This window comes from Suricata suricatta, chromosome 17, assembly GCF_006229205.1.
Source record: "Suricata suricatta isolate VVHF042 chromosome 17, meerkat_22Aug2017_6uvM2_HiC, whole genome shotgun sequence".
Taxonomy (NCBI): domain Eukaryota; kingdom Metazoa; phylum Chordata; class Mammalia; order Carnivora; family Herpestidae; genus Suricata; species Suricata suricatta.
This window is the reverse complement of record NC_043716.1, coordinates 42,191,376-42,218,652: the sequence shown is the minus strand read 5'-3', so window position 1 is coordinate 42,218,652 and position 27,277 is coordinate 42,191,376. Positions and strand designations below refer to the sequence as shown.

General features: G+C 38.6%; 1 protein-coding gene across 3 annotated transcripts in view; it reads left to right on the top strand.

The window, feature by feature from the left end:
• The window catches only part of KANSL1 (KAT8 regulatory NSL complex subunit 1), a 167,375-nt gene that overhangs the window by 28,451 nt on the left and 111,647 nt on the right, over positions 1 to 27,277 (top strand). For 2 of the 3 annotated variants that reach the window (XM_029927235.1, XM_029927233.1), the window contains exons 1-2: positions 7 to 116; positions 16,697 to 18,068. In XM_029927235.1, coding sequence (XP_029783095.1) covers positions 16,780 to 18,068 — 1,289 coding nt within the window. In that variant the 5' untranslated portion in view covers positions 7 to 116; positions 16,697 to 16,779. Of the gene's footprint in view, positions 1 to 6; positions 117 to 16,696; positions 18,069 to 27,277 lie in introns of those variants that run through there. The other variant, XM_029927234.1, reaches the window with a different exon arrangement.

Here is a 27,277-nt window from a genome sequence, read left to right as displayed (position 1 = left end):
CGCCGCGCGCCCCCGCCTGCCGCCGCCAGCCCTCGGCGCCCAGGCCGGGGGCTGTTTGCAAACTGCGCCCATTTTGTGGGGCTGAATCCGCCCGGGCAACGCTCCTCCATCACGTGGTAGGTGCTGCTGCTGCTGCTCCTCTCCTCCTCCTCCTCCTCCCGCTGCCCTTTCTCCTTCTCCTCGCTCTCCCTGTGGCTCCCATTTCTCTCTCTCTTTGTTACTTGTAACTAGAAAGGCAGGGCAGGGCAGGAAAAATCCCCGGAACTTTAAATGGCCTCTCCGGGCTTCCCCGCTGCGGGTCCGGGGCTGGGAGTCGCCCCAAGGGCGGGGGTGTGCGGGGGGCCCTTCTCCACCAGCTGCCGACTCGTTAGCCAGCTTTTCCTTTGGCGTTCTATTTAAAAATGCGGCCTTAAGAACACGATTTATTCCCGTAAAAAAAACCCCAAACAAACTCTGGCTCTTGGCTTGAACTTCTCCTGACTGCAGAAGGCCTTTTTTTGCTCGTAACACACATCTTGCGCGGTGCACGGTGTGTATCACAACTCTGATTGTTGTGAGATGGTTATTTGTTTCATTTATTTATTATTTTTGTTGTCCACATATTGAGGTCACTTACGTTTTCAGATCTAGTCTCTCTCAGGCGGGCGTGTTTGTTTAAAAAAAAAACTAAAGAGGAAGAGGCATTTATTTGCTTTTAAGTGAGTTTGGGGGGCCTGTTTTCCGGCTGTCTTTTGATTCTTCAGCAAATAGTTTGATTGTTTTCCATACGATAAACAACCTTAACCTCTTGTCTTACTTAAAAATCCTTTTGTTTTCCATTGTCGGGCTCCCAGTGTGGTTTTTGGAGAAACGTGTTACTTAACTATTGCTTATTGATTGCCTTAGGGGAGAAGGGGTGACATGATGGCGCCACTTTAAATTGCTCTCTTTCCTCCTCTGATTTTCCCCTCTTTATTCTGGAGGTCACTAGAGCATTTTTCGTGACCTTTTAATAAGACTGTATCTGAGGATTTTACCGGCACAACTTATAGGACTAGAGTTTGGTACCTGAAGGGTCGAGAGACCCGAATCCAGAGGTCCCCAAAGTTCCGAGAAATCTCCCTAGTCGTCCTGCCTCGCCTCCCTCCCCTCCATTCACAATCCTGGTGTTGCCATCTCCTTTGTCACGTGGCTAGCAATCATTGTGTTTTTTTGTTTGTTTTTGGGTGTGTGTTTATATTTTTAAACCGAAGCCCAGAAGAACCTATCCCCTCCCCATTGGAGAGGTCAAAACGTTTTAGTTGTTTTGGTTTGAGAGAACATTTATAATAAATGATAAAATTACATAATCTTCGCCTTGCATAATCATGATACAGTTATAGATTGTTACTGAACTTTGTATCTGAAGCACTTTCAAGTATGGACAGTAGTGCATTGGAGTATCTTTTACGCTTCTCAAAATAGTCTGTAGTTTTGATTTTTCCCAGCTTCTTGGGTCTTTTAAGTACCACTGTTTACAAAGGCTTAAGTGGGTGTGTTTTTCCCCTCCCCCCTTCTATACCGTATACTTGGTTCCTTTTCTAATAAACTGTCTCAACAGTTTAGAAATTTTCAGTTGTCTGCCTGCCTTGTCAGTTAAAGCTCCTTTTCTTTTCTCCTCACAACAGGGAATACTTTTGAGTAATAATTGGTTTCCACCTTCTGTTTCTGTTGCATTTTTGATTCAGAGAGTTTTTGCTTTTAATTCTTGAGGTTTGGAAGACTTTTATTATCTGTTTCTTCATATCAGTTTTCCCAATAATTGGGTAAATTCCTATTTTGTAAAATATCAACTACATTTTTCTTGTTTCTACATAGGTTACTAGCTACTTTCCCAGTTAATAAAGTCTGTTGTGAGTTAGGAAACATCTTAAAAAATAAAGGTAAATATGAAATGTAGTGATTCTTAAGTATGGATTGATTCATTTCCTCTTAGTGTATATTTTCAATGGTTTGGGCCATTTTCTTTGCTAACAGTTACATCATGTCATGTGATGTGTACAGTGTGATGTGTAGTTCTAAAAATAAGGCAAGGTAAAAATGCTCATCCCTTGGGAATTTAAAAAATGTGTTATATGTGGGGTAACTGTCCTCATCCATGGAATTTCAATTTTGATTTCCTCTATATTCAACAAAGTATGCAGTTCTTTGACCTTTCTCATATTTGTATTTGCTGGTGATCTCGTGATTTGAGTGGTTAACTTATTTCTCAAGTATGCACTACTTGGAGGGAAACATTACATGTGACAAAGATTCTTAACCTCTTAACCTCTGTATTTTGGGGGAAGATGGTTGGTTTCTTAGGACTACTATATTTAACTGTATAAAATAAATATTTTTGATTTGTGCATGCGGATAGTTGAGTGATCAATTAAGTATTGATAGGGCTTTGTGGTAGGGTAGGATTTTTGGTCCTTTCACTTACATGAATCAGTTGAATGAAGTTTTTAGAAGTGTTGTCCCTGCATCTTTCCTGAAAGCCTTATTCAGAACATTAGTATTTGACTTTTGTGCTTTACCAGAGTGAGATGTTAAATCTTTGTCTGATTTTCTTTATTCCTGCCCACACACGTTATTTCTATGGTTAAACCTGCAGAGCGTTCTTTGATTGTTAGACTTATCATTATCGTGTTGAGGAAAATTCTGGAAGCTGGAACATGAGTAAGCCTTACTAGTTCACTTTTGAGCTTTTATCAAGGTGAGAAGAAAGGAAAATACTCCCTATTTTTTTCCTTCTTCAAACACCGCCAAAATACTCTTCCTTTTCTAGTAAGGCTACTTTATAACCAGTGTCCGTACATCCTCTCCATTTTATTGGGTTGACCACAGATTTTAATTATATTTTAAAATGAAAAACAAGTTTTAGATTTGTTCTGACATAACCTGAATTATGTAATCTGTAAACATAGGGTCATTACGGGTGGTGATGCTGGTTTGAGAAGGCATTTAGCATTGAGTGGAGTAAAGCTTAGTTGCCTTGTTATACTGGAAAAGCAATTTTAAAATGTAAAAAACATGTTAGTCCATATTGGATTTTCTAAGCAGTTTAAAAAGAGTAAATGCTTACTCTTATATTTAGCTTCCTTGGGGGGGGGGTTGAGAGGTTATTTTTTCTTCTTGATGAGGTCATTAAGACACAGAAACTAAGTGATTTCTTTCCTGCAGAGAGATTTTAAAAAATTAATTAATGAAAAATTTTTTTCCCCAAAGGATCTCTTCCTTGAGTTTGGAAAGGAGGGAATAGTGAGGACTAAATATGTGGTCTTTGGTGGACTGCCCCAGAACAAAAACAAATCTCGAGTGGTTTATTTAGAGTTTTAAGGCACCTTTTCTCTACCCTTTCTCAATATTAAGGAAGTTTCTTCCGTGATTGGTTAGACTGCTTTAGGTCTCAGGAAGCATATTTTACTTTAGTGCCTATTATTTGATCATTTTATGAAGGAGTACACTGCAGGTTTCTCAAATAATGTGGTCTCATACACCTGGCCTGTGTACTATGTCAATGCTTTTCCTAAAATAGGACTTTAACTACTCTTTGGAAATCTAAATTCGAATTGGTTTTTGAATCTTCATGGTGCTTTTGAAGATACATGTTTGAATTATAGTTTCTATCTTACTAAATGCTTAGTAGTCTCTGGGCATACTAAAAGTTGTACAGGAAAGACTCCTGCCTGAGTGTGGTAATTCGTAACCCAAAATAAGACTCTTCAGTCGGTACTTTCTGTTCCTTGGAATGTGACATCAAAACTCAGTGAACCACAATAATGCTTAGAAAAGACAATATGAAGTAGAAAAGACTTGACACTACTAGAGGTCCCCAACTTTTGAAGGCCACAAGAAGGTCTTTGGGTGTTGCTTGCAGATTGTGTGTCATAGGAAAAAAGCATTATGTTGTAGAAGGGTCACTGTTATTAGTTCAGTTATCATTTGTTCTTACGTTACGCCATGTAGCCTGTCTTTTATAATGTGGGGTGAAGTTTGTAGAGGAGGATAAGCCAGTTGATGTGATTTTCCAAAAAGAACTAACCCTCCTAGAGAGTTATTTAGTTGAGAATTATTAGCTTTATATTTTATTGTTGATTGTAAACTTGCCCTTTTTTCCCCCTAGTCCTAAGTTTGTTTTAGAATTACAATTGCCTCTCAAGGTTTTGAGAGTCAGGAAATGTAAGGTGGAGGTAAATTCAGTGCAGTTTTATCTAAATGTTATCAAAAACTCTGGTTCTTGTTACTTGAATAGGAATCCCAAATGAGAGCTCATTCTGAATTTTAAGTACAGCATATTCTGCCCTTGTTTGGAAAAAGTTGTTTTTAAGTAGCATCAAACTTAATGCAGTTCCTTACCTTTTAATTTCTTTATAAAAAGGGAGCAGCTTAAGGTCAGACTTGGTTAAATTCAGTTGGAGAGAAGTGTTGAGGAATAAAGATGAATAACAATTTTGTTGTTAGGATGTTACACTAAAAATTGCTAAAAACTGATAATCTAGGGTTTCTGTTGCTTGGTATTTGGCCTTTGCGACTGCGTATTAGCACCTCCATGGGAGGTTGTGAAGGGATAGAGGTGAAAGCTAATTAATTAGTTTAGTTACTGATGTTTGCTAGTAGAGAGGCTTTGTAGAAATACTGGTTGATTAAGTTGAACTGTCAGGGAAGTTTCATTAAACTGTTCATATATTACCATGGAGAACTGAGGATGTTTTAAGATCTTAAGCATGTATTAAAAAAATTGGACTGCTGTTTTTTTGCAGTTACTGATTTACTGCTTACCTCTTAGTTTTTCTTCTGGCCTCCCAAGGGAATGAAAGAAGGATGGTTAGTAGTATTAATTTCTAACATTTCTCTGGCATCGAAAAAGGTGTTTTTTTTTGGGGTCATTTAGAATTCTTAAGGGATAAGGTTGGTTTCAGTGAGATGCTTGGGATTTGGTCAAGGACTGCCCTCTCCCTAAATTATCTGTTTGTTTTTTAATTGCTTGGACCCTTTAAGCTATGTCTGGTTTTGGGACTGTTCACAATCACTTGTGTTATTTGAGTTTGTTAGAGATGAGATAAAAGTACATTTTCCCCTCTTTTGTGAACTAGATTGGTAGGACATTTAAATTCAAGTGATATGGTAGAAGTAGGATAAACTCCATTATTTTGACACATAGTCATTTTTCAGAACAATATTCTGTGTATATAGTTAACAATTTTTTAAATGTTTGTTTATTTTTGAGAGGGGGTGGGGCAGCAAGAGAGAGAGACGGAGAATCTGAAGCAGGTTGCAGGCTCTGAACTGTCTGCTTAGAGCCCAGTGCAGGACTGGAACTCGGAGCCACCAGATTGACCTAAGCCAAAGTCGGACGCCTAACTGACTGAGCCACCCAGGTGCCCCATCTGTTTGTGTAGTTTTTAACATAGATGGGATTGTACGTGTTACGTGGCTTTTTTTTCATGTTGATGTATATCATAGAGGTTTTTCAAATCAACACGTACAGTTCTCTTTTTTAAAATAGCTGTGTAGTATTCTAGTGTTCCTTTTTGAGTGTAGGGTGGGTTTTTTTTGTATTAAAAATTCTTCAGTGAAAGAATTATGCATATTTCTTTATCTATGAGAATATTTCTGTTGGATAGGTTCCTAGAATTGCAGTTACTAGGTAAATGTTTGGGTAATTGCATTAAAAATTTTGATAGATAGAGCTTTCAAAAAGCTTATGTAACCAAATTTAATAGTTTAAAAAGTACAGCTAAAAAGTTTGCTAGTCTCAGTGCAGGTGCTTGGCATTGTAAATGACTGGAACTTGAGGTAGGTGAAGTCTGTCCTAGATTCAGTTGATGCCTGCTTCTCCTTAGGTTGTTACTGCCTTATGATCAGACATCTCCATTAACTTCATAATGGTTCTCCATCTGATGCATTCAACATAACAGTGTTAGGTTAAGTAACATGTATTGGTCTACTTTTCTACCAGGCAAGGGGACTGACTACCTGTCGGGGGATAAAGACAAAACAAGCCATAACCCTTCCCTGCATTCCCCTGCCCCCCTTTTAAAGAAGTATCTAAATAGGGAAGGAGAGAACAGACAAGATGACAAGATGGGGAATTTATATTATGTACTATAGCCCAGGGTATTATGGGAGTGCTGATAAGACCCTAGAGAGAAGGAGACCCGTAACTCAACCTGAAATGAGTTGTGAATACTTGAAAGAACATGTGATCTCTTGGAGCTGAACTTTGAAAAGAAAGAGTAGTGTGAGCAAAGGTGCAAGGGCATGGAAAGAGCCTGGAACTATAAATAACATTCAGGTGTTTGGAGTGGGGACAGGTTGGAGATGAAGCTGAGTATAAAAAGGGGCCCAGATATATCTTGTGTGGAGAGTTTGGATTCATCCTTATCCTAGAGTCAGTGCAGGATTTTTAAGAGGAGCACAGCAGTCAGATTTATGTTCTCTTTCTCCTTCCTTTCTAATAATAATTTGGTAGTGGATGCTAGATTGAAGGCTTGCTGAGACAGGAAGAAAGAACAGTTGGGAGATTATTACTGCCTGAATTACTGTAGTACATAATGAGGCCCTGAACTAAGGCAGTGGCATTATGGAAGGAAGGAATGTGCCTGTCATTCTCTCTTTTGAACCCTCCCTATTTAGCCTTCAAAATTTGGTCAGAATGTCTTCTCTCTCTGGAAGCCTTCCTTGATCCTTTCAGGCAAAACAGTGCTTTATCATCTGGGCTTACCTGTGCCCATGCTTTCTATTCTCTTATCTTTGGCATTAATGAAACTACTCTTGCAGTCTTTCTGTTGTTTGTATCTGGCATTAGTATATGTTTAAATGAGATGTCTATGATGGTAAATCAGTAGTTGAAAACAGGATACACAGACATGGGGCATGTTGAGGGGCAAGAGTGGGTTTCGGATTTGGTATTGGGGGAGGGAATGCGTTTGTATGTGGGATGCTTAAAGTCGCTGTGTGAGTGATGCTGGACCCTGTTATTCTTAAGTATCAACATAGACGTCTCCCGTGGGAATCCTTTTATGACCCTCCTGATTCAGCTTGTGTGAGGGTCCCTTAACGTCCCTCGTAGTAGTGTGTGTCTTAAGTGGCCCTTGTCATCCTTGTAGGTACTTAGTGCAGTCACTTGAATGTTGTAGGCATTTTTGTAAAATGTTTATTGGAGAGATTCATTTGGTATTCCTTCACTGACTTTCTTCTAAAGATGAAATAAAATTTGAAGTCTAGTGTCCAGCAGTTAAGGCCCTTACAGTTTAAAAAGAGAGAGAACACGTGTGAGCGGGGGAGGGGCAGAGAGCGAGAGAAGGAATCTGAAGGAGGCTCCAGGCCTCCAGCCGTCAGCACAGGCCTGACACTGGGCTCGAACCCACGAACCGTGAGATCCTGATCTGAGCTAAAGTCCGCTGCTTAACCGACTGAGCCACCCAGGCTCCGCAAGGCCTTTCCAGTTTAAACCTAGCCTTACACTACTTAGTATAGTGGTTAAAAGCATGGGGTTTAGAACTATAGATTTGAATTGGAATCCTGCCTCTGCTGCTTAGTAGTTGTATGATCTTGGACACACACACTTAACTTTTGAGCATCAAGCTTCATCTATAAAATGAGTAAGAGTACTTGCTTTATAACGTTGTGAGGATTAAATGAGAACATATGTATTAAACAGCAGCAAAATGACATGATAAAAGGCCAGTTAATGTTTGTGAACAGCAGTCATAATAATCTGTCCTCCAGTCAGAGCTGTTTCCCTTAGTAATTATAAACTGTATTCAGTTATAAGAAGCCCTGTTGGCATGGGCACATGTTAGGGACTGGGATAGTGCACAGTCCACAATAATGGGTTTTATCATAAAAAATTTGCCTCCTATTCTCTATTGAATTCTATAACAAAACATTTGTTTCCATGCAAAAGAAGTACTTTGCAGTGTGTCTGTTACATAGTTTCAGTACCTCATTACAGATCACTACTTGCTCTATTCTTCCTCTTAAGAAGGTGTACATGGGGGCATCTGGGTGGCTCAGTCGGTTAAGCCTCCGACTTCGGCTCTGGTCACATCTCACGTTCGTGGGTTTGAGCCCCACGTCAGGCTCTGTGCTAACAGCTAGCTCAGAACCTGGAGCCTGTTTCCGGTTCTGTGTCTCCTTCTCTCTCTGTGCCTCCCCCTCTCATGCTCTGTCTCTCTCTGTATCAAAAATAAATAAAACATTAAAAAAAAAAAAGGTGTACATGTACCACTTGGTTCATTCAACTGGTTCTATGGATCATCTCTCAGATCCTATTCTGTTATTTTGGTTGTGTTAGTTTCTTGATTAGAATTTCCTCATCTCTCTCTGCATAGCAAAATCTTATTTATACTTGAAGGCCTGCCTCACCAAGTCTTTTGACCGCACTAGCCCAGTAAGTGCTTAAGTGCTTACAGTGCTTACTGTGTTCGAAGCTTTAGATCAAGTTAGTGAGCATGCAGAAGGATGCTAAGGAACTATGCCATCGTGGAAACAGAATTTGTAAATTGACAATTGAGGAATATTCAGATAATTTGAATTGCGTGACGGTGACTTTAAATGCGTCTTAAATCTAAGTAGGAACAACTTGGAAAAGTTTTTGTGGAAATGCCATGTATTGAAGGATTAATTAAATTGGGGGCCTAAAGCTTAGGAGGTCCTGTCCTCTAGGTAGAAGTGGCAGCATAGGCAAAGATCATGGAGTTGGGAATCTGGGGGAGTTCTAGGTCTCCACCTGATGCACTTGCTGTGATACTGTGTTGTTTCATATTGGAGAAATTGGACTCCTGAGGAAGGCACAGGAGCTATTCGAGAGTAGAGAAATGAGGTGGCAAAAAGGTATGGAACATATTAAAGGACCAAGGCTGTCAGGAAGCTGTTAGGATAATTTAGGTGTGAGTTAATGAGGCCCCAGGCTGGGTTTGGGTTGATAATGTTAGGAATAGAGAGGATATATGAAATCTTAATAGCTTTATGAGAAATAAATGGAAAGATTTTATCATGAAGGAGATACAATCCTTTACATTTTGTTTGTGTCATTTATTTGGCCCTTCTGCAGACTTTAGCCCCTTTCAGTTTCTGAATTTAAGGTTGGTGGAAACTTTGCTGGTCTTACTGTGGTGACCACCTTAGTTGAGGTGCTTGTTGCACCCCGTCTGGATTATTGCAGTAGCTTCATCGATGGTCTTTGCCTTTTTTTTTTTTTTTTTTTTTTTTACTTTCTTTTAATCCATTCTAGCCAGCTGGTCTCTAAAGCACAGTTCTTTTTTTTTTTTTTTTTTTTTTCCCTCTCTCCCTAAAGCCTAGTTCTGATGCCATTCCCTATTTGAAAAGTCTTTAATGACATTCTTTTGCCTTTAAGTCTGAGTAAGGGCTGGCTATTCAAGGCTGTCCATTAATGATCTGGCTTCAGACTGCCTTTCCACTTTTTTCTATGCTGTTTCCTCTATTAAAATATACTTTATATTTCAAGCAAATTGATTGTTTCTTTTAACCTCCAGGATGTCCTATGTTTTCCCACAGTCTTGCCTTTTCCCATGCCATTTCCTTTCACCAGAATGCCACATTTACCATTCTCTTGTCTTAGCGTTTTCCATGATGACATTTTAGCTAATTTTCAAATTTCAGTTGAAATTTTGACAACTTCATGGACACTTCCCTAACCATTTTTCCTCTTCCTGTTTCTTTCCTTTGTGCAGAGAAATGAGGTAATGGTGGGGAAGAGGTTAGTAGAAGCCACATTATGTGCAGAATTTTCTTCCCCATCTGATTTGTGCTTCTGTTCCCAGTGAAAGTGTGGTTTGTTGGCCCCCAAATGACCAACCCCCTTGCCTTGGGTCTCTACATTTTTGCAGAGTGGATGCTGCTAGATTCTATACCTGGAGTCCTGTCTTGGGAATTTACAAGGACTAAAGGCAAGGTTTTCATTTGTAGGTGTGGAGTTAGTTCTGACTTGCAGTATTTTAAGTAGCTGGATGTGTTTTGCTTTCTGGGAATAATACATCTAAATTTATGTGTCAAGTCTGTATCTAGGCAGTGGTTTTCTATTGAGAGGTGTGATTTTGCCCCCCTACGGGACGTTTGATAGGTCTGGAGGCATTTTTGGGTGTCCTAATTGGTAGAAGGGTGCTACTGGCACCTAGTGAGTGGAGCCAGGGATGCTACTAGATGTCCTGCAACTCACAGGAGAGGCCCCTTCCCCCACTCACAAGATTGATTTGGTGCAGGATATTAATAGTGCTGGTGTTGAGAAACTGCCCGAGGGGTATATTTTTTGCTTGCTACTTGTGTTAGATGGAAGTTTTCCCTTGAACCTGTGTTGCCATAGGAAGAGACCCTGAAGGTCTCATATTTGAACATTATCCCAACTTAATTCCTCAGAACAATGTTCTGAAAGATACTAATAGGGGTAATGGAGAGTGGGGGGAGTGTGTGTTTGGCTTGGTAAAGGCAAACATTTGAGTGTTCAGTGTGATGATGAAGAGCATTGTGAATTTCCATCAGGAATGCTCTTCCTAAATGTGTTTGCCTGCTGAACTCATCTGACATCTTCCAGTCCCCAGAAGGAGTCCTTAGAACTGGGAGGGAAACCATTGATAACTAGCTCAATCTTTCATAGCCCTTTTTTTCGGTCTCTTCAGATTTACTGCAGAATCTTAATGTCAGTGACAGCAGGTACATTAATTCCATCTGTATTTATTCGTCAGATTGTGATTTATTAGATGAACTAAAAATTGGGATATTTTAGGTTTCTTTATGATGAATGTACAGTACGACTTTATTATCTGTCCATACTAGTAAATTGGAAGTTATAATCCCAGCCCCAAACCTCTTGTCCAGGTTGTTTTGAGGATTAATAAGTTAATTATAACTTTTAGTACTTTATATTCTTTGGAGAAAGGTTATTTATCATAAGCTTTTTATGTTTTTGTAAAATTGCTTAAGTTTGACAATCTTTTTGTTGTAAATTATTGAAGAGTAAAGCTTTTGAGATTCAAGTGGGATGGGAATCATTGCTTTAATCAACATTTTGCTCAGTATGTTTTTTTTTTTAATTCTTTTTTAATGTTTTTATTTTTGAGAGACAGAGACAGCATGAGCAGGGGAGGGTCAGAGAGAGAGGGAGATACAGAATCTTGAAGCAGGCTCCAGGCTCTGAGCTGTCAGCATAGAGCCCGATGCGGGGCTCGAACCCACGAACCGTGAGATCATGACCTGAGCTGAAGCCAGATGCTCAACTGACTGAGCCACCCAGGCGCCCCATTGCTCAGTATGTTAAATTTAAGAAAGCTACCATGACATTTTGCCTTACTCAGACTTTTTGACTCTTTAAGTATTTGCATTATTTTCTTTTTGCTTCTTTTCCTTTTATTATGCAAGTAATACATGTTTATGCTGGAGACACTAGAAAACAAAAGACAAAAGAATCTTACCAACTACTTTTTAAAAACAAAAATGAGGCCATAGTATACATTTTTTTTTTTTTTTGGTAACACCTTTTTATTTTTTCATTTAACAGTGAAGCAAGCACTTTTTGAAGTCAGGCAATATTATTCTACATTGTTATTCATGGTTGCATAGTATTCCATTGTATGGCTATTCCATAGTTTAAGTGAATTATTGGGCATTTGATTTGCCTTTTTATCGTAAGCAACATCATGAAGTATTAAAAGCAAATCTAAATTTAAAAAAGTAAATCTGAACATACAGCAAAAATTAAAATTCTAGTTATGGTAGTTTATGGCAGTTACAGCTAACGTTGAGTGCTAACTAGATTTTCCTTGTCAAGTGTTACATGCACGAGTCCTCAGGTACAATACTATTTTAGGGAATTACTTACTTTCTATTTTTCCTGTGCATTAAGAAGTCTTGCTGAAATTCCTTTTAGATTTGCTTTTTGTGTATAGGTTATAATAATAGCGCAAATAATGGGTGTTAGTGTCAAGCACTAGGCTAAGTAATTGAAACTATTTTATTTAATCATCAAGTAGTCCTGTGAGGTAGGCTGTGTCATTTGCAGATGGGGAAATTGAGGAACAGCATAGTTAAATAATTTAAATGAGGGTAGACCCAGCATATGAACCCAGACCTTTTCCCCTTACTTAACAAAGTGAGTGCCTTTGGGGCTAATATTGAATCTCAGCACAGTATTTCAAGTTAATGAAAAGAGGGAGGGATGAAGATATCAATCTTTTTTTTTTTAAACAATATTGTTTGGCTATAGAAAGATTAGGAGTTAGAAATGGAATTCCTTCTGAAGGGATCACTTTTTCCCCTTCTCTCCTTTTCCTCCTCTCTACTTATTTAGATGATTGTTTTAGTAACTACTCTTTGCAGTACATCCTGTGGGGATATTGAGACCAAGGAGAGCATTGTAAACAAAATAAACTCTTGCCTTTGAGATGTACGTGATTAATGTCAAGTTCACAGATGTACTTTCAGAGGGTCAGAGAAATCTTGAAAGAGATGGGATTTGAGCCAGCAGATTTTTAAGTTGTGAACTTTACGGAATTGTATTAATTCTAAAATAACTTGGAATGTTTACTGCTTCAGTACCGTCTGTGGTGTGATGTTAATTATGACCGTTTTTATGTGTGCTGGGTGAGCCTGGGTTTTCCTGAGTGAGTTGTATGTAAGCTGTGTAACATCTGTGTCCGTGCCTGGGTCCCCGCGGGGAAGCGGTTTCCTGCCACGGCAGAGGCTCACTGCAGAGCTCCAGGTTAGTGGGCGACAGCTCCCCACTGCTACTCTTCTCGCACGTTGGACTGAGCATCCTATACTGACAATGTGCTTTCCTTCATTGCTGTATCAACTATGTATTGGTATGAACTCAAAAGAGAAGGAGATGGAATTGATGGCAAAGGCCTGGTAGTAAATTTTGTTTATGGGAGAAAATCCTTTGCATGTTATAAAACTAACTCAGTGTATTTTGAAAAAAAATAACTTAAACATAGGTTCGTTTGCCAGGTGGTCTATAGCACAACTGTTTATACCGTATTAGGAATTACTACTAAATTTAAAATTGGAAATAGGGAAAGTGGACATAGAACAGTTTGTGTCACGTAGAATGCCATATGCCAGAAAAGTCCATAGGGATAAAGCTCTGTAAGCCCTAGAAGATCTAGTTATTTCATAGGATATTCATTAAAATACAATCCTAGAACAAGAACCTTTTTGGCAAGTATAAAGAACAATAGATATATTTGACCTCCAAGTGTATGGTATTTCTCATTTACTTAAATATTTCAATATTTGTAATTTGAATTGTCATCCTGTAAAGAATCTTAGTGTATTCCTGGAGGGCCTAATTTCCTATGTTGATATTGATCTAGAGATAAAAATGTTTGACCAAATTGGAAGTTGCCCTTCTTTATTTTTGACTGGGGAGAGAAGGTTGCTTTAGTTCAGTGATCTACAAATTTTTTGTTCTCAAGGCCCCTTTTCACTCTTAGAAAATGTTGAGAACCACAAAAGAGCTTTTTTGGGTCATTATCAATACTTGCTGTATTAGAAACTTTGAGAAATTTAAAAAATAACTATTTACTAAACCATTTTAAAACAAGCCCATTGCATATTATGAAAAATAACTTTTTACCAGAACAGAAGAATTTAGTGAATGGCGTTGTTTTATGTTTTTGTAATTCTTCTAATATCCAGCTTAAGAGAAGACTGTTTTCGTATCTGCTTCTGCATACATTCTTTTGTGATAGGTTGTTTTGGTTGAAGCATGTGAAGAAAGTCTGGCCTCCCAAAGATAGTTGGAAAATAGAGAAGTATTGTAATAGCCTTTTCAGATAACTGTGGGTATTCTTTGATGCTACACCCATACTTGACAAGTAGTAGTTTCATAAAGGTTAATTGCAGCGTGAAACCTAAAACCTCGTCAGTGAATTTTTCATGCTCTGTTACATTAAAATCCATCCTGTCTTGCATTTGCTTTTCGCTGTTCATGGGCTTCTAACATACATTGGTCATTTGGTCATGCACTGAGTTATCCAGATCTTTCAGATGTCGATACATTGCATTATTTGGTATTGAAAATTCAACATTCATTGGTATCAGCAGTAATCTGTTTAATCAGAAACAAGCTTTTTAAGTATAGGGGAAATATTCAAGCTCATGGTGGTGGATACAAGTTTTCAAAGTACTTAATGTTGCCTGAAAACTCAGATTTTATCATTGGCAGCAAACTTCAGTGGTTTCCCTTGGAAGTGATAGGTTCGCTTTGTTCATTTTTGAGAAAATATCTGCTAACTACTCAAGTCTCAATAAACCATAGTTTGTCAGTTCAGTCAAGTAAAAATAGTGTTCTGTGAAAAAAGCTTCTACTTCAGCTTGCACAACTCAGTTGTATTAGGTGCCTTTTCTCATACCTCTTAAAGCAGCAGAAGTTGCTTTATGCGTACTTTTCCTTTTATTACACAGTATTTAAAGAAATATTCTCAAGATTGGAGATTTAATAAGGTTCATAATATCATCAAAGACCTCAGGTGGAATAGACTTTTTAACTGTAAATGAATAGAGAATACACTGACCAATAAATCCTCTGCACTTATTTATGCAAAGGTTCTGGCAGTTTTGCTCAGCCTCATTTTTGCATCCTCGTTGCAAACTTCAATGCAGTGAAAAAAGGCAAATACTGTTTTAGTATTAATATGAAAAAAGCTTTGATCTTGTGGACCTCTGAAATGGTCTTTGAGCTCCTAAGAAGTCTGTAGATCATGCTTTAAGAATAGCTGGCTCGAGGCGCCTGGGTGGCTCAGTTGGTTAAGTGTCTGACTTCGGCTCAGGTCATGATCTCATGGTCTGTGGGTTCAATCCCTGTGTCAGGCTCTGTGCTGACAGTTTGGAGCCTGGAGCCTGCTTCTGATTCTGTGTCTCCTCCTCACTCGGCTCCTCCCCTGCTTGTGCTCTGTCTCTCTCTGTCCCTCAAAAATAAAACAAACATTAAAAAAAAAACTGGTTTAGCCTCTATGTTTATGGCAGCATTATTTACAATAGTCAAGATACAGAAGCAGCCCGAATGTCCATCAACTGATGAATGGATAAAGAAGATGTGGCATATATATGCATAATGGAGTTATTATTCAGCCACAAAAAGGAATGAAGTCTTGTCATTTGAACAACATGGATGGAGGTAGAGAGTATAAATGTTAAGTGCATCAGAGAAAGACAAATACCATATGATTTCACTCATCTGTGGAATTGAAGAAACAAGACAAACAGGCAAAGGGAAAAAGAAAAAGACAAATCAAGAAACAGACTCTTAACTATAAAGAATAAACCAATGGTAACCAGGGGGGAGGTGGGTCAATAGGTGATGGGGATTAAGGGGTTAACCATCATGATGAGCAGAGTGATGTATGGAATTGTTGAATCACTATATTATACACCAGAAACTAACAGAGTATGTTAATTACACTGGAAATTAAAAAAAAGAAACTCCCCCCACCCCCAAGCTGGCTCCCTTCCCTCCCGCCCACCACAGAGCAAAAAAAAAAAAAAAACTTTAAAAAGTAGTTGGTTTGGTTCTTTACATGAGTTTCCTTTTGCTTTCAAACCAGTTAAGTCAAAGGAAATATAGAAGAGGCAAATGACTGAGGGTTTTAGTTTGGGTGACTAAATGAAAGCAGTGCCATTATTGGAGATATTGAAACAGGGTGAGGAGTGTGTTGGAAAAAGAGTGAATTTTGAGTTTTGGGGTGCTTGAGGATTATAGAGGTAGGCATGTTGTTGATCAGTGAAGCTCAGTAAGCTGAGCACTAGGAGGCCGCACTGTACTAGTGGTTGTTACTGAGGAAGTGAGTTGAGAGAAGAGTGGGCAGAAGGGATCCTGGTGTCAAGGACATCAGGAAAAGAGCATTTCAGGAAGAATGGGGTGGTCAGCACTGCCTAACGCTTCAGAGAAGTTCTATAGAATGGTAACGGAGACTTGACCATTGGATTTGTTAATGAGATTACTAGTGCCCTTTGCCAGAGCAGTAGGATTAGAAGCCAGATTATGAGACAAGCGCACAGAGGCAGCTATTTATACTATTCTTTTAAGAAATTTGGGGGTAAAGAAAAAGAAACAAACTGGGCAATTAATTTGAGAGGCGGACTGTACTGAAGACAGTGAAAGAAAAACTTGATGACAACAAACTGGTAATACAGATGTGATACAGTTAAGCCTGTGGTATGAGCTGTTCTTGAGAAGTGAGAAGCTGGTAAGCACTGGATTCTCTGGCTAGAGTAATGTGCAGACCTACGACATTGTGTCTGGAAGCTTTTTTGGTAGGAATGGGGAGTTCTTTACTAATTCTTCTCTGTTTAATTGCCAAGTTTTTGGTTTGATACATTTGCTTTAAATACACTTTGAAGAAGTTCTAAAGTTTTTTTTTTAAAGCAGATGATTTCACTTTAACAGTCTGATTTCTTTCAGAATGGAACTTCTGTTTCAGCTATTTTCAATCTGTGGTAACAAGGGACATTAAAAAAAAGAAGGGTGGAATTTCTTGCTCTGTGCAGGGATTGTCCTGTCCCTGTCCTCCCCCTGCTCCTGTCCCCATATTTGAGTATCCAGAGTAGTCTGAGTGTTTTCCTTTCTGGAGGCAGAGTTTGAATTATAGCCTCAAGTGGTGTTTGTATTAAAAACATGTGTGTTGTTTTCTAGCGTGCATATATTTCTAACTTCCTTTTTTTCTTTCTCTTTTAGTCTGTTCTCTGGGGAGGCAGCAAGGGGCGGTGGAGCTGGCCTCGGCACCGGGAGAGGCTGGACTTCCTGTCTCTCTGTGCTGAATGGCTGCGATGGCGCCCGCTCTCACTGACGCAGCAGCTGAAGCACACCATATCCGGTTCAAACTGGCTCCCCCATCCTCCACTTTGTCCCCTGGCAGTGCCGAAAATAACGGCAACGCCAACATCCTTATTGCTGCCAACGGAACCAAAAGAAAAGCCATTGCCGCAGAGGATCCCAGTTTAGACTTCCGAAATAATCCTACCAAGGAAGACTTGGGAAAGCTGCAACCATTGGTGGCATCTTATCTCTGCTCTGATGTAACATCTGTACCCTCAAAGGAGTCGTTGAAATTGCAAGGTGTCTTCAGCAAGCAGACAGTCCTCAAATCTCATCCTCTCTTATCTCAGTCCTATGAACTCCGAGCTGAGCTGTTGGGGAGACAGCCAGTTTTGGAGTTTTCCTTAGAAAATCTTAGAACCATGAATACGAGTGGTCAGACAGCTCTGCCACAAGCACCTGTAAATGGGTTGGCTAAGAAATTGACTAAAAGTTCAACACATTCTGATCATGACAATTCCAATCCCCTCAATGGGGGAAAACGAGCTCTCACTTCATCTTCTCTCCAAGGGGGTGAAGTGGTGGCATCTGAATCTGGGGACTTGAAGGGGGGTATGACCAATTGCACTCTTCCACATAGAAGCCTTGATGTAGAACACACAACTATATTTAGCAATAATAGCACTGCAAACAAATCTTCTGTAAATTCCATGGAACAGCCGGCACTTCAAGGAAGTAGTAGGTTATCACCTGGCACAGACTCCAGTTCTAACTTGGAGGGTGTCAAGTTAGAGGATAAAAAGTCTCCCCTGTCTTCCGTTCTTTTCAGTGCTTTAGATTCTGACACAAGGATAACAGCTTTACTGCGGAGGCAGGCTGATATTGAGAGCCGTGCCCGCAGGTTACAGAAGCGCTTACAGGTTGTGCAGGCCAAGCAGGTGGAGAGGCATATACAGCATCAGCTGGGTGGATTTTTAGAGAAGACTTGGAGCAAACTGCCAAACTTGGAATCCTTGAGGCCCCGGAGCCAGTTGATGCTGACTCGAAAGGCTGAAGCTGCATTGAGAAAAGCTGCCAGTGAGACCACCACTTCAGAGGGACTTAGCAATTTCCTGAAAAGCGATTCGATTTCAGAAGAATTGGAGAGATTTACAGCTAGTGGTATAGCTAACTTGAGGTGCAGTGAGCGAGCATTTGATTCAGACGTCACCGACAGTAGTTCAGGAGGAGAGTCTGATATTGAAGAGGAAGAACTGACCAGAGCTGATCCTGAGCAACGCCACGTACCGCTGTGAGTAAAATCTGTGCATAATGTCACTCTTGAGACATGTTGGGACAAGGGAGAAAGAATTCGTGAATTCCCACCATGCGGAGAATAGGATTCTTTGTATATAGGTGCCTATGTTCCATTTGTCTTTTTTTCTGATTTTAAGTAGGTGAATGCATATACCTGCTAGTGGAGAAGAGAAAGGTATTTGTGGCATGGTGTTGTGTTGCTGTAGATCTTGTTTATTAAGAAAGAAAACTAGAAGACCTCCTATTTGTAGAACTATGTACCTCTTTCAGAGTGAATGCTTAGATTTCTTTTCAAAGTGTATGTAGGATATTTTTGTAGGTTTCTATGGCTTGACTTCAGATCCTCTTGTTTCTGGTTAAATGGGGACAAAAGTTCAGCTGACCTAGTTAACCTCGCTGGAATTTATAGTTGCTTTTATTTTTTATTTTTTAACGTAAACGCCATCCCTTCCCTCCCCAGCATGGGCTTGAACTCAGGACTGAGAGATCAGGAGTCACATGCTCTACTTATTGAACCAGCCAGATGCCCCATAGTTGCTTTTAATTAAACTTTTGGCAGAGAATGTACCCAGTCTTCACTTTTAATACTTGAGATTTACTTACATGTTAAAGGCCAATAACCAGAAAAAACTTATTCAGAGTATTTTATTTATGAGTTGCTTCCAGTACAATCCACTTTCACAACTTGATTTACTTCCTAAAAGAGCCCATCTTTATCACATTTCAAGTTTATTTTTTTCTCAGCTAAGTTTAAATGCACTGACATATTTGGGATAGGTTCTTACTTTTTTTTTATTTTTTAATCTCTTACTTTGAGAAAATTTGGAGGCTTTGGGTGGCGCTCCAAATTGGCATGGTGAATTCAGAGGTGTACCTTACTCCTGTCCTTTCCTCCTGCATTTGGCTCCTTCCACATACGCAAGGAAGTATAGCCTGTCTCCTTAAAAGATGAATCAGTCTGCCGTTGTGTACTTAGATTAAGTGTTAGAAAGAGGGAAGCACAAGATGTTGGAAAAGAGGGCAAGAGAGTAGACTTCTCTTCCATTTCCTCTTTGGGCCAGGGATGTTACTAAGGTTGGATTATTAAAGTAGGCTGAAATAGATGGATGTGTTGGAATAATTGGCTTTTCCTTGCCTATAGTATAAAGGTGACCAAGATTTTCACTGGAGACTGTTGAGATAGCCATGCTTTCAACATAAGTATATTTCCTTTTTTCTTGATTTTGTTTATATTATTTACATGGATAACTGTGCTGTATCTGAATATGCAGTTTTGGTTTCTGTTTCAAGGGGGAAAGTCTGGATTATTTTGCTGCATTTCTTCTTTGTCGACCTCGTTCCTTACCTTTTATTAGCTTATTGTACTCAGGTGTCTACTTCTGTATTCAGATCTAAAGCAGATATATTTCAGTGGCTTGCTATTACTGTAGTATAGTTATCTTTCCTTAAATGGATTAGTAATTTAAATCAGCTTGCAGATATCTGTGGCATAAACCACTGCTTCAAAAAATCTTGGTTAATGTTGAATATTTTATGTGTTAAAAGTCATTCATGAAATAAATACTTTAGTTGAAGCATTTTAAGTTTCATATACTTATTTTGTATATTTGAGAAAAAAATCTAGAATCTATAAGCTTATCGTTTTCAGGATACTTTGTATTGAAAACATTTCTACATTTTGGTGATGCTGTGGGAAATTGTTCCATTCAGTGAAATCAAATTACCTAAGAGAACGATTTGAAAAGACTGTTTAGGCTTAGTCCATTCACTTACTACTTAATTCTGAGCATTCTTATCACGTAATGATTTGTTGATTAGAAGGTTGTGAAATATAAGGACAGCTAAGGGATCACATTAGGAAACTTTTCAAATGAAGTCAACTAAACATTGCTTTAAAAAAAGTTGAATTTCCACGTTTCAGATCATATTAAAGTAGGGAAAATTGGGGCACTGAAAGTCCTATGAAGTAAATAAACTTTTTGCTCATTATGATATAATTGAATTTAAATTAAAACCACCAATAAAGTGTAAGTACTTTAAAGTTCTTGTTGAGCCAGGTCACCAGATTGACTCCTAAAGCTGCTGTTTGGCCAGGTGTTGGTTGACCTTCTGAGTATTTTAAAGCTTTGCAGCAATTGGCCAGACAATGGGAATGGAGAATTACTTTGATTAAAAAAGAAACAAAAGGAGTGGGAGAATAGTTCTTTGGACACCTAGGAGCCTTTTGTGTGTGTGTGTGTGTGTGTGTGTGTGTGTGTGTGTGTGAGATTTAATAGTTCTTCTCAAATCTCCTAACCACATTTATAATTTATAATTCTTGAGTCCTAAAATAAGTTAGTTAACTCTGCAGGAAATTGACCTAACTGGTGAATTTCAACTCTCCCCCACCCCTTCTATTAGCTTAATACTTTACTCCTTTGCTGAAATACTCCTGCAAGAGATAAAGTTAGCTAGATTTAGTCTAGGCAGCCATGATGAAAATATTTAGCACATGAGATTCTTGAAACGAATTGTTTTTAAACGATGGTGCTTAAGTTGCAAATCAATGGTTCTGTGAAAATGACAAGCTTTCACCAAAAATTTGTGTTTTTTTCTTCTTTCCTACCTCCAAGAGGAAAAACATAGGCACATGCTAGCAGTAGTAGAATGGTTGATTTTTATATGTTGAATTTTTGGCAAATTATATGTTTATCATTATATTATACTTCACAGTTAGTAAATATGTTGCCAGATGAGATATTTTAGAGAAGTTCTTTTCTCTTTTATTGATTAAATTTTTTGGTTAACTGATTTTATTTATTTTAAAACTGGTATTATACCTTTTTAAGTTCTTTTTGGAAAATCATCCTGAAATGTTTTCTATATCTTCCTGTCTCGGACTTCCTGTCTGCACTGCACTGGGATTGAACTTCATTGTTGTTTAGTAACATCACTGTGGAAGGAGCAGGAATTTAAATATTACCTCCTTGATGGAGGAACTAGCAAGGAAGGTATATGTTTCAGTAAACACCTTAATTTTTAATTCTTAATTTTAAAAGTAGAAATAAAAGCATTTAGTTATCTCGTGGATGTACTACGGCTAGTGAATGGGAATGTGTGTTTGTGTGCACGCTCTTTCCCGCTTTGGTTTTTCTTTATGTTCTACCCTCTCTTTAAGAGTTTTGATCTGCTATTTTATTATGAACTCCTGGACCATTAAATTTTGCTAAATTTCGTTTTTATTTTCTTGGCCGTTGTAGCCATGCACTTCATAGTAAATGCTTGCTGGTTGGAAGACACTCCCCTCTGCCCCCCCCCCCGCCCCCCCGCTACTGTTAAATGCTTTTGAGGTCAGCAGTGTTCTGCGTACCTGGACATTAATTGTGCAAACCTCTTTCCTAAAAAAATACCTTTTTTTCTTTCTGAACTGTTACTATGGGCTTATCTTCATGATCATTATAAAAATAATCCCATAAAACACTTCATTAGGACTACTGAAATATGTGTTGTTTTACATATATTGCATATATCTTTATATTACATAGTGCCTTCTTTATAAGGACCTCAGGGAGAAAGATAACACAACCAGCACTAAGTGTATTTTTTCCTAAGCTTTTAAGTCTGTTTCTGTTAACCTGGATGCTATAATTTGTATTGTTCACTTGGTTTCTATTTTCTAATTGGCTTTTGGAAGTTTAGAGCCAGGCTTGTAGGTCTTGACACCTTTTTTCAGGCCTCATTCTTACGTTCATTTTGTTCTCCTTATTCTTGTCTTATTTTCATGCTTTTATTTCAGGTTTAATTTATGGTAACCTATGTTTTATTTGATAGCCTTCTGAAGTCTGTTTCTGATCAAGGTTGGGTAAAAATAAACTAGATGCTCAGTTTAGTGACACTGAAGAAGTTATTTGAATTTTTGGGTTATCTTTTTTTTTTTTTTTTTTTTAGCATTTTGCATTTTCTTTCATTATCTACTCAAAGTCATGCCTACTGCACCTCTAAACATTTCATTAAGTCCAATTATACAGCAAACACTCCCAAAATAAACTTACGAATTTTTGGGTTATCTTAATTGCAGTGGCTTGTCTTTACTTCTGGGGAATTTCATCCTCTTGAAATTGTTAATAAACTGTGAGATAATGACTTGAGCTAAAATGTTGGATGCTCAACCTACTAAGCCACTCAGGTGGCCTTAGCTTAGTGTGTGTGTTTGTGTGTTTTAAATAGTTCATTAAAGTGATTACTGAATTTGTTACTGTGTGGGGTACATATGTGGGAATCATTCTGTTGTGTATAATGAGTTACTAGTGTTTTGTAGGTTTTGCTTTTTAGACCCACTATCTAGAATGCTTTGTGTTGTAGTTTCCCATTTGAATTTATTCAACATACACAAGTGATGTTGCCAGAGGTGGTAGTCAACATGCTTTGTCCGTATTTTCCTATTCATTATACTTTCACAGAATGATGGCATGAGAGTGGTATTAGCCAGGAGAACTAAGTCGTATCTAACCCTTCCTTGCTACAGACTAGCTATAGGACTAATCATCTAACTACTTTTATAAAAAAAAAAAAAAAATGAAGAAATTGACTAGATGATTTCTGAGGCTCCACTGTTTTGAATTCTGACCCCTCTATCTTTAAATAACAGGGGTGGATGGAGCTATTCTCAGCACTGTTTGTTTCTGTTTTTGTTTTTTGTTTGTTTTTGCATTTGAGGAAACTGAAGTAAAAGTCCCTCCCTATACATCACTGGTGTAACTTGAAACAAAAAGTCTTTCTGATTTGTGATTTACACCTTTGGGTGTTTTTTTTTTTTGGCTTTTTTTTTTTTAAATCTTCATTTGCTTTTGAGAGAGAGTACAAGTGGGAGAAGGGCAGAGAGAGGGAAACAGAGGAATCGAACCGGGCTCTGCGCTGACAGCAGCGAGCCTGATGCAGGGCTCATTCTCACTGTGAGATAATGACCTGAGCTGAAGTGGTATGCTCAACACTGAGCCACCCAGGTGTGCTCCTAGCTTTGATTCTTTTAATGCGTGCGTGCGTGCGTGCGTGCGTGCGTGTGGTTTAAATAGTCCATTAAAGTGATTACTGAATTTGTTATTCTGTAGGATACATGTATGGGAATAATTCCATTGTGTTTTTATAGAAGTTACCTCAGAGAGGAGTAAACTTTGATTTGTGGAACATCTTTGATTGATTTAATGCCCCTTGTTTTCCTGCTAGCCTGCATGTGACATCCAGTGTCAGAAATAGAAGCTCCTATATTTTCCCTCATCCCCTCCCTCCCCCTTCCTTTTAAGTATGTAGATAGACTTTGTTCTTGGTGTTTCCTGTGTGATTTGGAAGGGAGTTAGGCAACAAGGAATTTATGGACTGTCCGTTTGCTGCAGATCTAGTTGCTGCAAAGGTTTTCTGTTGCCTTGTGACTGATGTTTTCAGTCTCTAAAATTCCGCGAAAGTACTCTTGATGATCGTGCTAAAGTGGTCAGTAATAAGTACTCACTGAATGAGCAAATGTGTAAGATGAAAGAGATGAGGTAGATGAATAAATGGATTGCCCTCAAGAAGTTTTCAGTTTAGATATGGAGACATGGTAAGACAAAGATGAATGCTTAGAAAAATGCCTGGCACGCAGTAATATAAGGCAAATGTTTGATGATATAAGTGAAATAAGAAGAGGTCACAGCTGAGTGATGGAACTGGAAAGAAAAGATGTCAGAATGAGCCTTGAAGGGTGGCTAGGATTTTGATAGTGAGTTTTGTTTTGGTTGTGGCCTACTGAAGTAGGTCAGTATAAGTAGAAGGCATAGCCTATAGAGAGAAGACAAGAGGGTAAAAGGCATCAGGCTTTGTTGGCTAGGTTGAGGATATTTTAGAGACTTAGCAATAGAGCCAGGAGTGATAAATGCAGTATAAAAAGGAAGGAGAAAATTGCAGAGATGATGCAGAAGTAGAGTTAGTGGGACTTAATGGTGAATGTATGGGGACAGTGAAAGAGGGATCATGATAGATGGGGTTTCAAGCCATGGGTGACTGTAAGAATACATTTTGCAAAATAGCCCTAATAGCTCATGAAGGCCTGGGTTCTTTACTAGTGTCTTAAAAAATGAATATTTTTTTATTTCCTTTACATGTTCCAGCAAGTGGAACCTGGAAAGGGGCTTCCAAGTAATCTTGTATATACAAAGAGTGAAGAGTTGACTTATACCTCAGAGTCTTACAATTGGAGACTTTGGAATTGATGAATTCATTTATGAGATGTATTGAATGCCTATTATGTGCTGAGGATGCTAGGTGGTAGGGATATATAGTGGTGAGTAAGACACAGGCCTTGCCCTGCCCTCGTGGACAGTATAGGTTAGAAAGAAAATAATTGTTTAAGTAATCCCATAGTTAGTGATCCATTTGCAGTCATTATGGGTGCTATAGAAATCAAGTTCATAGTGCAGTGAAGGTGGATATCAGCAACATCTAATGAAGATGGGCTTGGGATATTATAGCAAGTACACTGAAGAAGTAATATGTAAGCCGAGACATAAATGATGAGAATTGATGGGTGGTGAAGAAGGGAGTGCTGCAGGACTGAAGAATCAGCGAATGCTAAGACCCTGGGAATGGAAGTGCTTGATACTTTGAAAAACTGAGCACAATGTAAGAAGAGTGATGAGAAATGAGGCCAGAGAGCTAAGCTAGAGGCTAGGTCATACAGCTGCTTTTGTTGGTTATCTCACTTTTAAAATCATTTTTTAAGTTTATTTATTTTGAGAGAGCGAGCGAGCGTGCGTGCGTGTGCACAAGCAGGGGAGGGGTAGACAGGGAGAGAATCCCAAGCAGCCTCTACTCTTCAGCACAGAGCCCACTGTTGAACTCACAAACCATCAGATTGTGACCTTGAACTGAAACCAAGAGTCAAAACAATCAAAAAGGGTGTTGTGAACCCAGTGATGTTTAGACATCACTGGATTTTTTAAAAGACCCCTCAATTGTGTGAAGAGTAAAGTGGATGTAGATTTTGGGAAACCAGGTAGGAGAATGGTAGACTCAGCCTTTGTCAGGAAAGAGTGAGAGAATTGGATACTGGAGGTAGGGTGACTTGGATTTGTGACTGATTGGATGTGATGAGTGGATGTTGAGAGAGAAGGAAGAGGTATTATGAGTGACTAGATTTTCGGCAGGAGTAACTAGATTGGATGACTATGTTGAGGTGGAGAAGGAACAGTTGGAGGGGCTTACTCAACGCAGTGGGCACTAGCTAATTTTCATTTAAACATTTTTTGGCTATTGGGTATGCCCAGAGGTTTCATGGTCATTTGCAGAGCACCCTGTTAGCTTCCATGTGCATGATAAATTATTTTACTAGAAAAGGAAAAGCTTGGGGCCACATTTTATTTCAAATGAATAGTAACCTAATTAGTTTCTCAACTCTCTCTCTGAGCAAAGGCCAAAATGGACTAGATTATTTTGCAAGCTAGACAGAAATTTATACCTCAGATCATGTCCTTTTATGTCTATCAGTTCATTCTCTTTTTCCTAGTTCCCATTATGTATCTGGGAAAATTATGCTCCTCTATTCAAAGAGAGCATTAAGTTTCTCAAAATTTTAACTAAAGTGTGCATATATATAAAGTAAATATTAATAATTTTGATTCCCATTAATGCTTTGTGGCCACTTTAGCCTGTTTGGTTTTATATTTGTTTAATTATAATGAAGGTTTTGCATCAAAATAGTAAACAGAGTTGCTTTGAAATCCATTTCAATCTGATAAAAGTGTCCGGAGAGTCTCTTCCTCAAACAGAATATACAGAAAAGTTGTTGATAAAATATAAATATTGTGAGTTGCTCTGGTAACCTATTTACTAGTATTGTAGCAACTGTATAGATTATATTCAGAACTCTCAGGTAAGAGGATTTGTGGAGAAAAGGTTTTGGGCGGGGTGAGGATTTGAGGAATGACAACTAGGAAGGAAGAGTTATCTTCAATTTTAAATCATTTTCTTTTAAGTTGTTTTACCTTTGTCTAATAGAATAGAGGACATGAGCCAAGGAATTGAATGGTAGCGTATATATGTAGTGACTATTTTTTGTATCGCCCTTTAATCTTTTTTTTCCTGTTTGTTCTTCTGGCACTTGAGACACGCATTCTGTGAAGATAGAAACTGGAGGAAGACAGAGGTTAAGACTCTTGGGACTAAATTAGTCTGAAACCTGGGAGATCACAGAACCCCAAGAGAAAGTGATTTGGTTGAATTAGGAAACAGCATTTTTAACCTACCTTGGTAATCAGACAACAGAGTTGAATACATGTTAGGAAAAAAATAATAGCCTAGCTTGGTTGAATATTTTGATGTGTAGTCAGTGTTAAAAGTGCTTTATACTCATTAACTTATTTAGTCTTCACAATACAATGGGGTATAGGTATTATCTTAGTTTTACAGACTCAGCGAGGAATGAAAAGTTTAAGTAACTTGCTTATTAGTGTCTTAAAGCTAATAAGAAATCAAGGTATTAATTTAGGCGGTTTACCCACAGCCTGGACATAAACACTGAGCTGTATTAGTGGAAACAAATTGCCCTATAGACTTAGCCAGTGAAAAGAAATCTACCAAACGTAAGGTAAAATATGGCATTTAACTTTATATTCAGGAGACTTTATAGTAACGTTAAGTAATTTGGTAATAAGGTTTGAGGAAAGATAAATAAATGGTCTGTATCTCAACCAGATATACCTATTAGCCTGTAGTAACCTGTTACTCCTTTCTTTTATGGAATAGAAGTTGGATGGGTTGAGGAGGGGCATTGTGCTAGGGCAGACATAGCCTCTGGAAAGTGGGTGGAGTGACATTTATTTTAACATTTATTCATTTTTGAGAGAGACAGAACATGGGTGAGGGAGGGGCAGAGAGAGATGGAGACACTGAATCCAAAGCAGACTGTAAGCTCTGAGCTGTCAGCAAAGAGCCCGACATGTAGGGTTCAAACTCACAGACCATGAGATCATGACCTACGCTTGAAGTTGGATGCTTAACCAACTGAGCCACCAAGGCACCCCTGGAGTGACTTTTTTTCCCCCATAATATTTTATTGTCAAATTGTTTTCCATATAACACCCAGTGCTCTTCCCCTTAAGTGCCCTCCACCATCACCACCATCTCTTTTCCCCCTCCGCCTCCCCCTTCAACTCTCAGTTCATTCTCAGCATTCAATAGTCTCTCAAGTTTTGCATC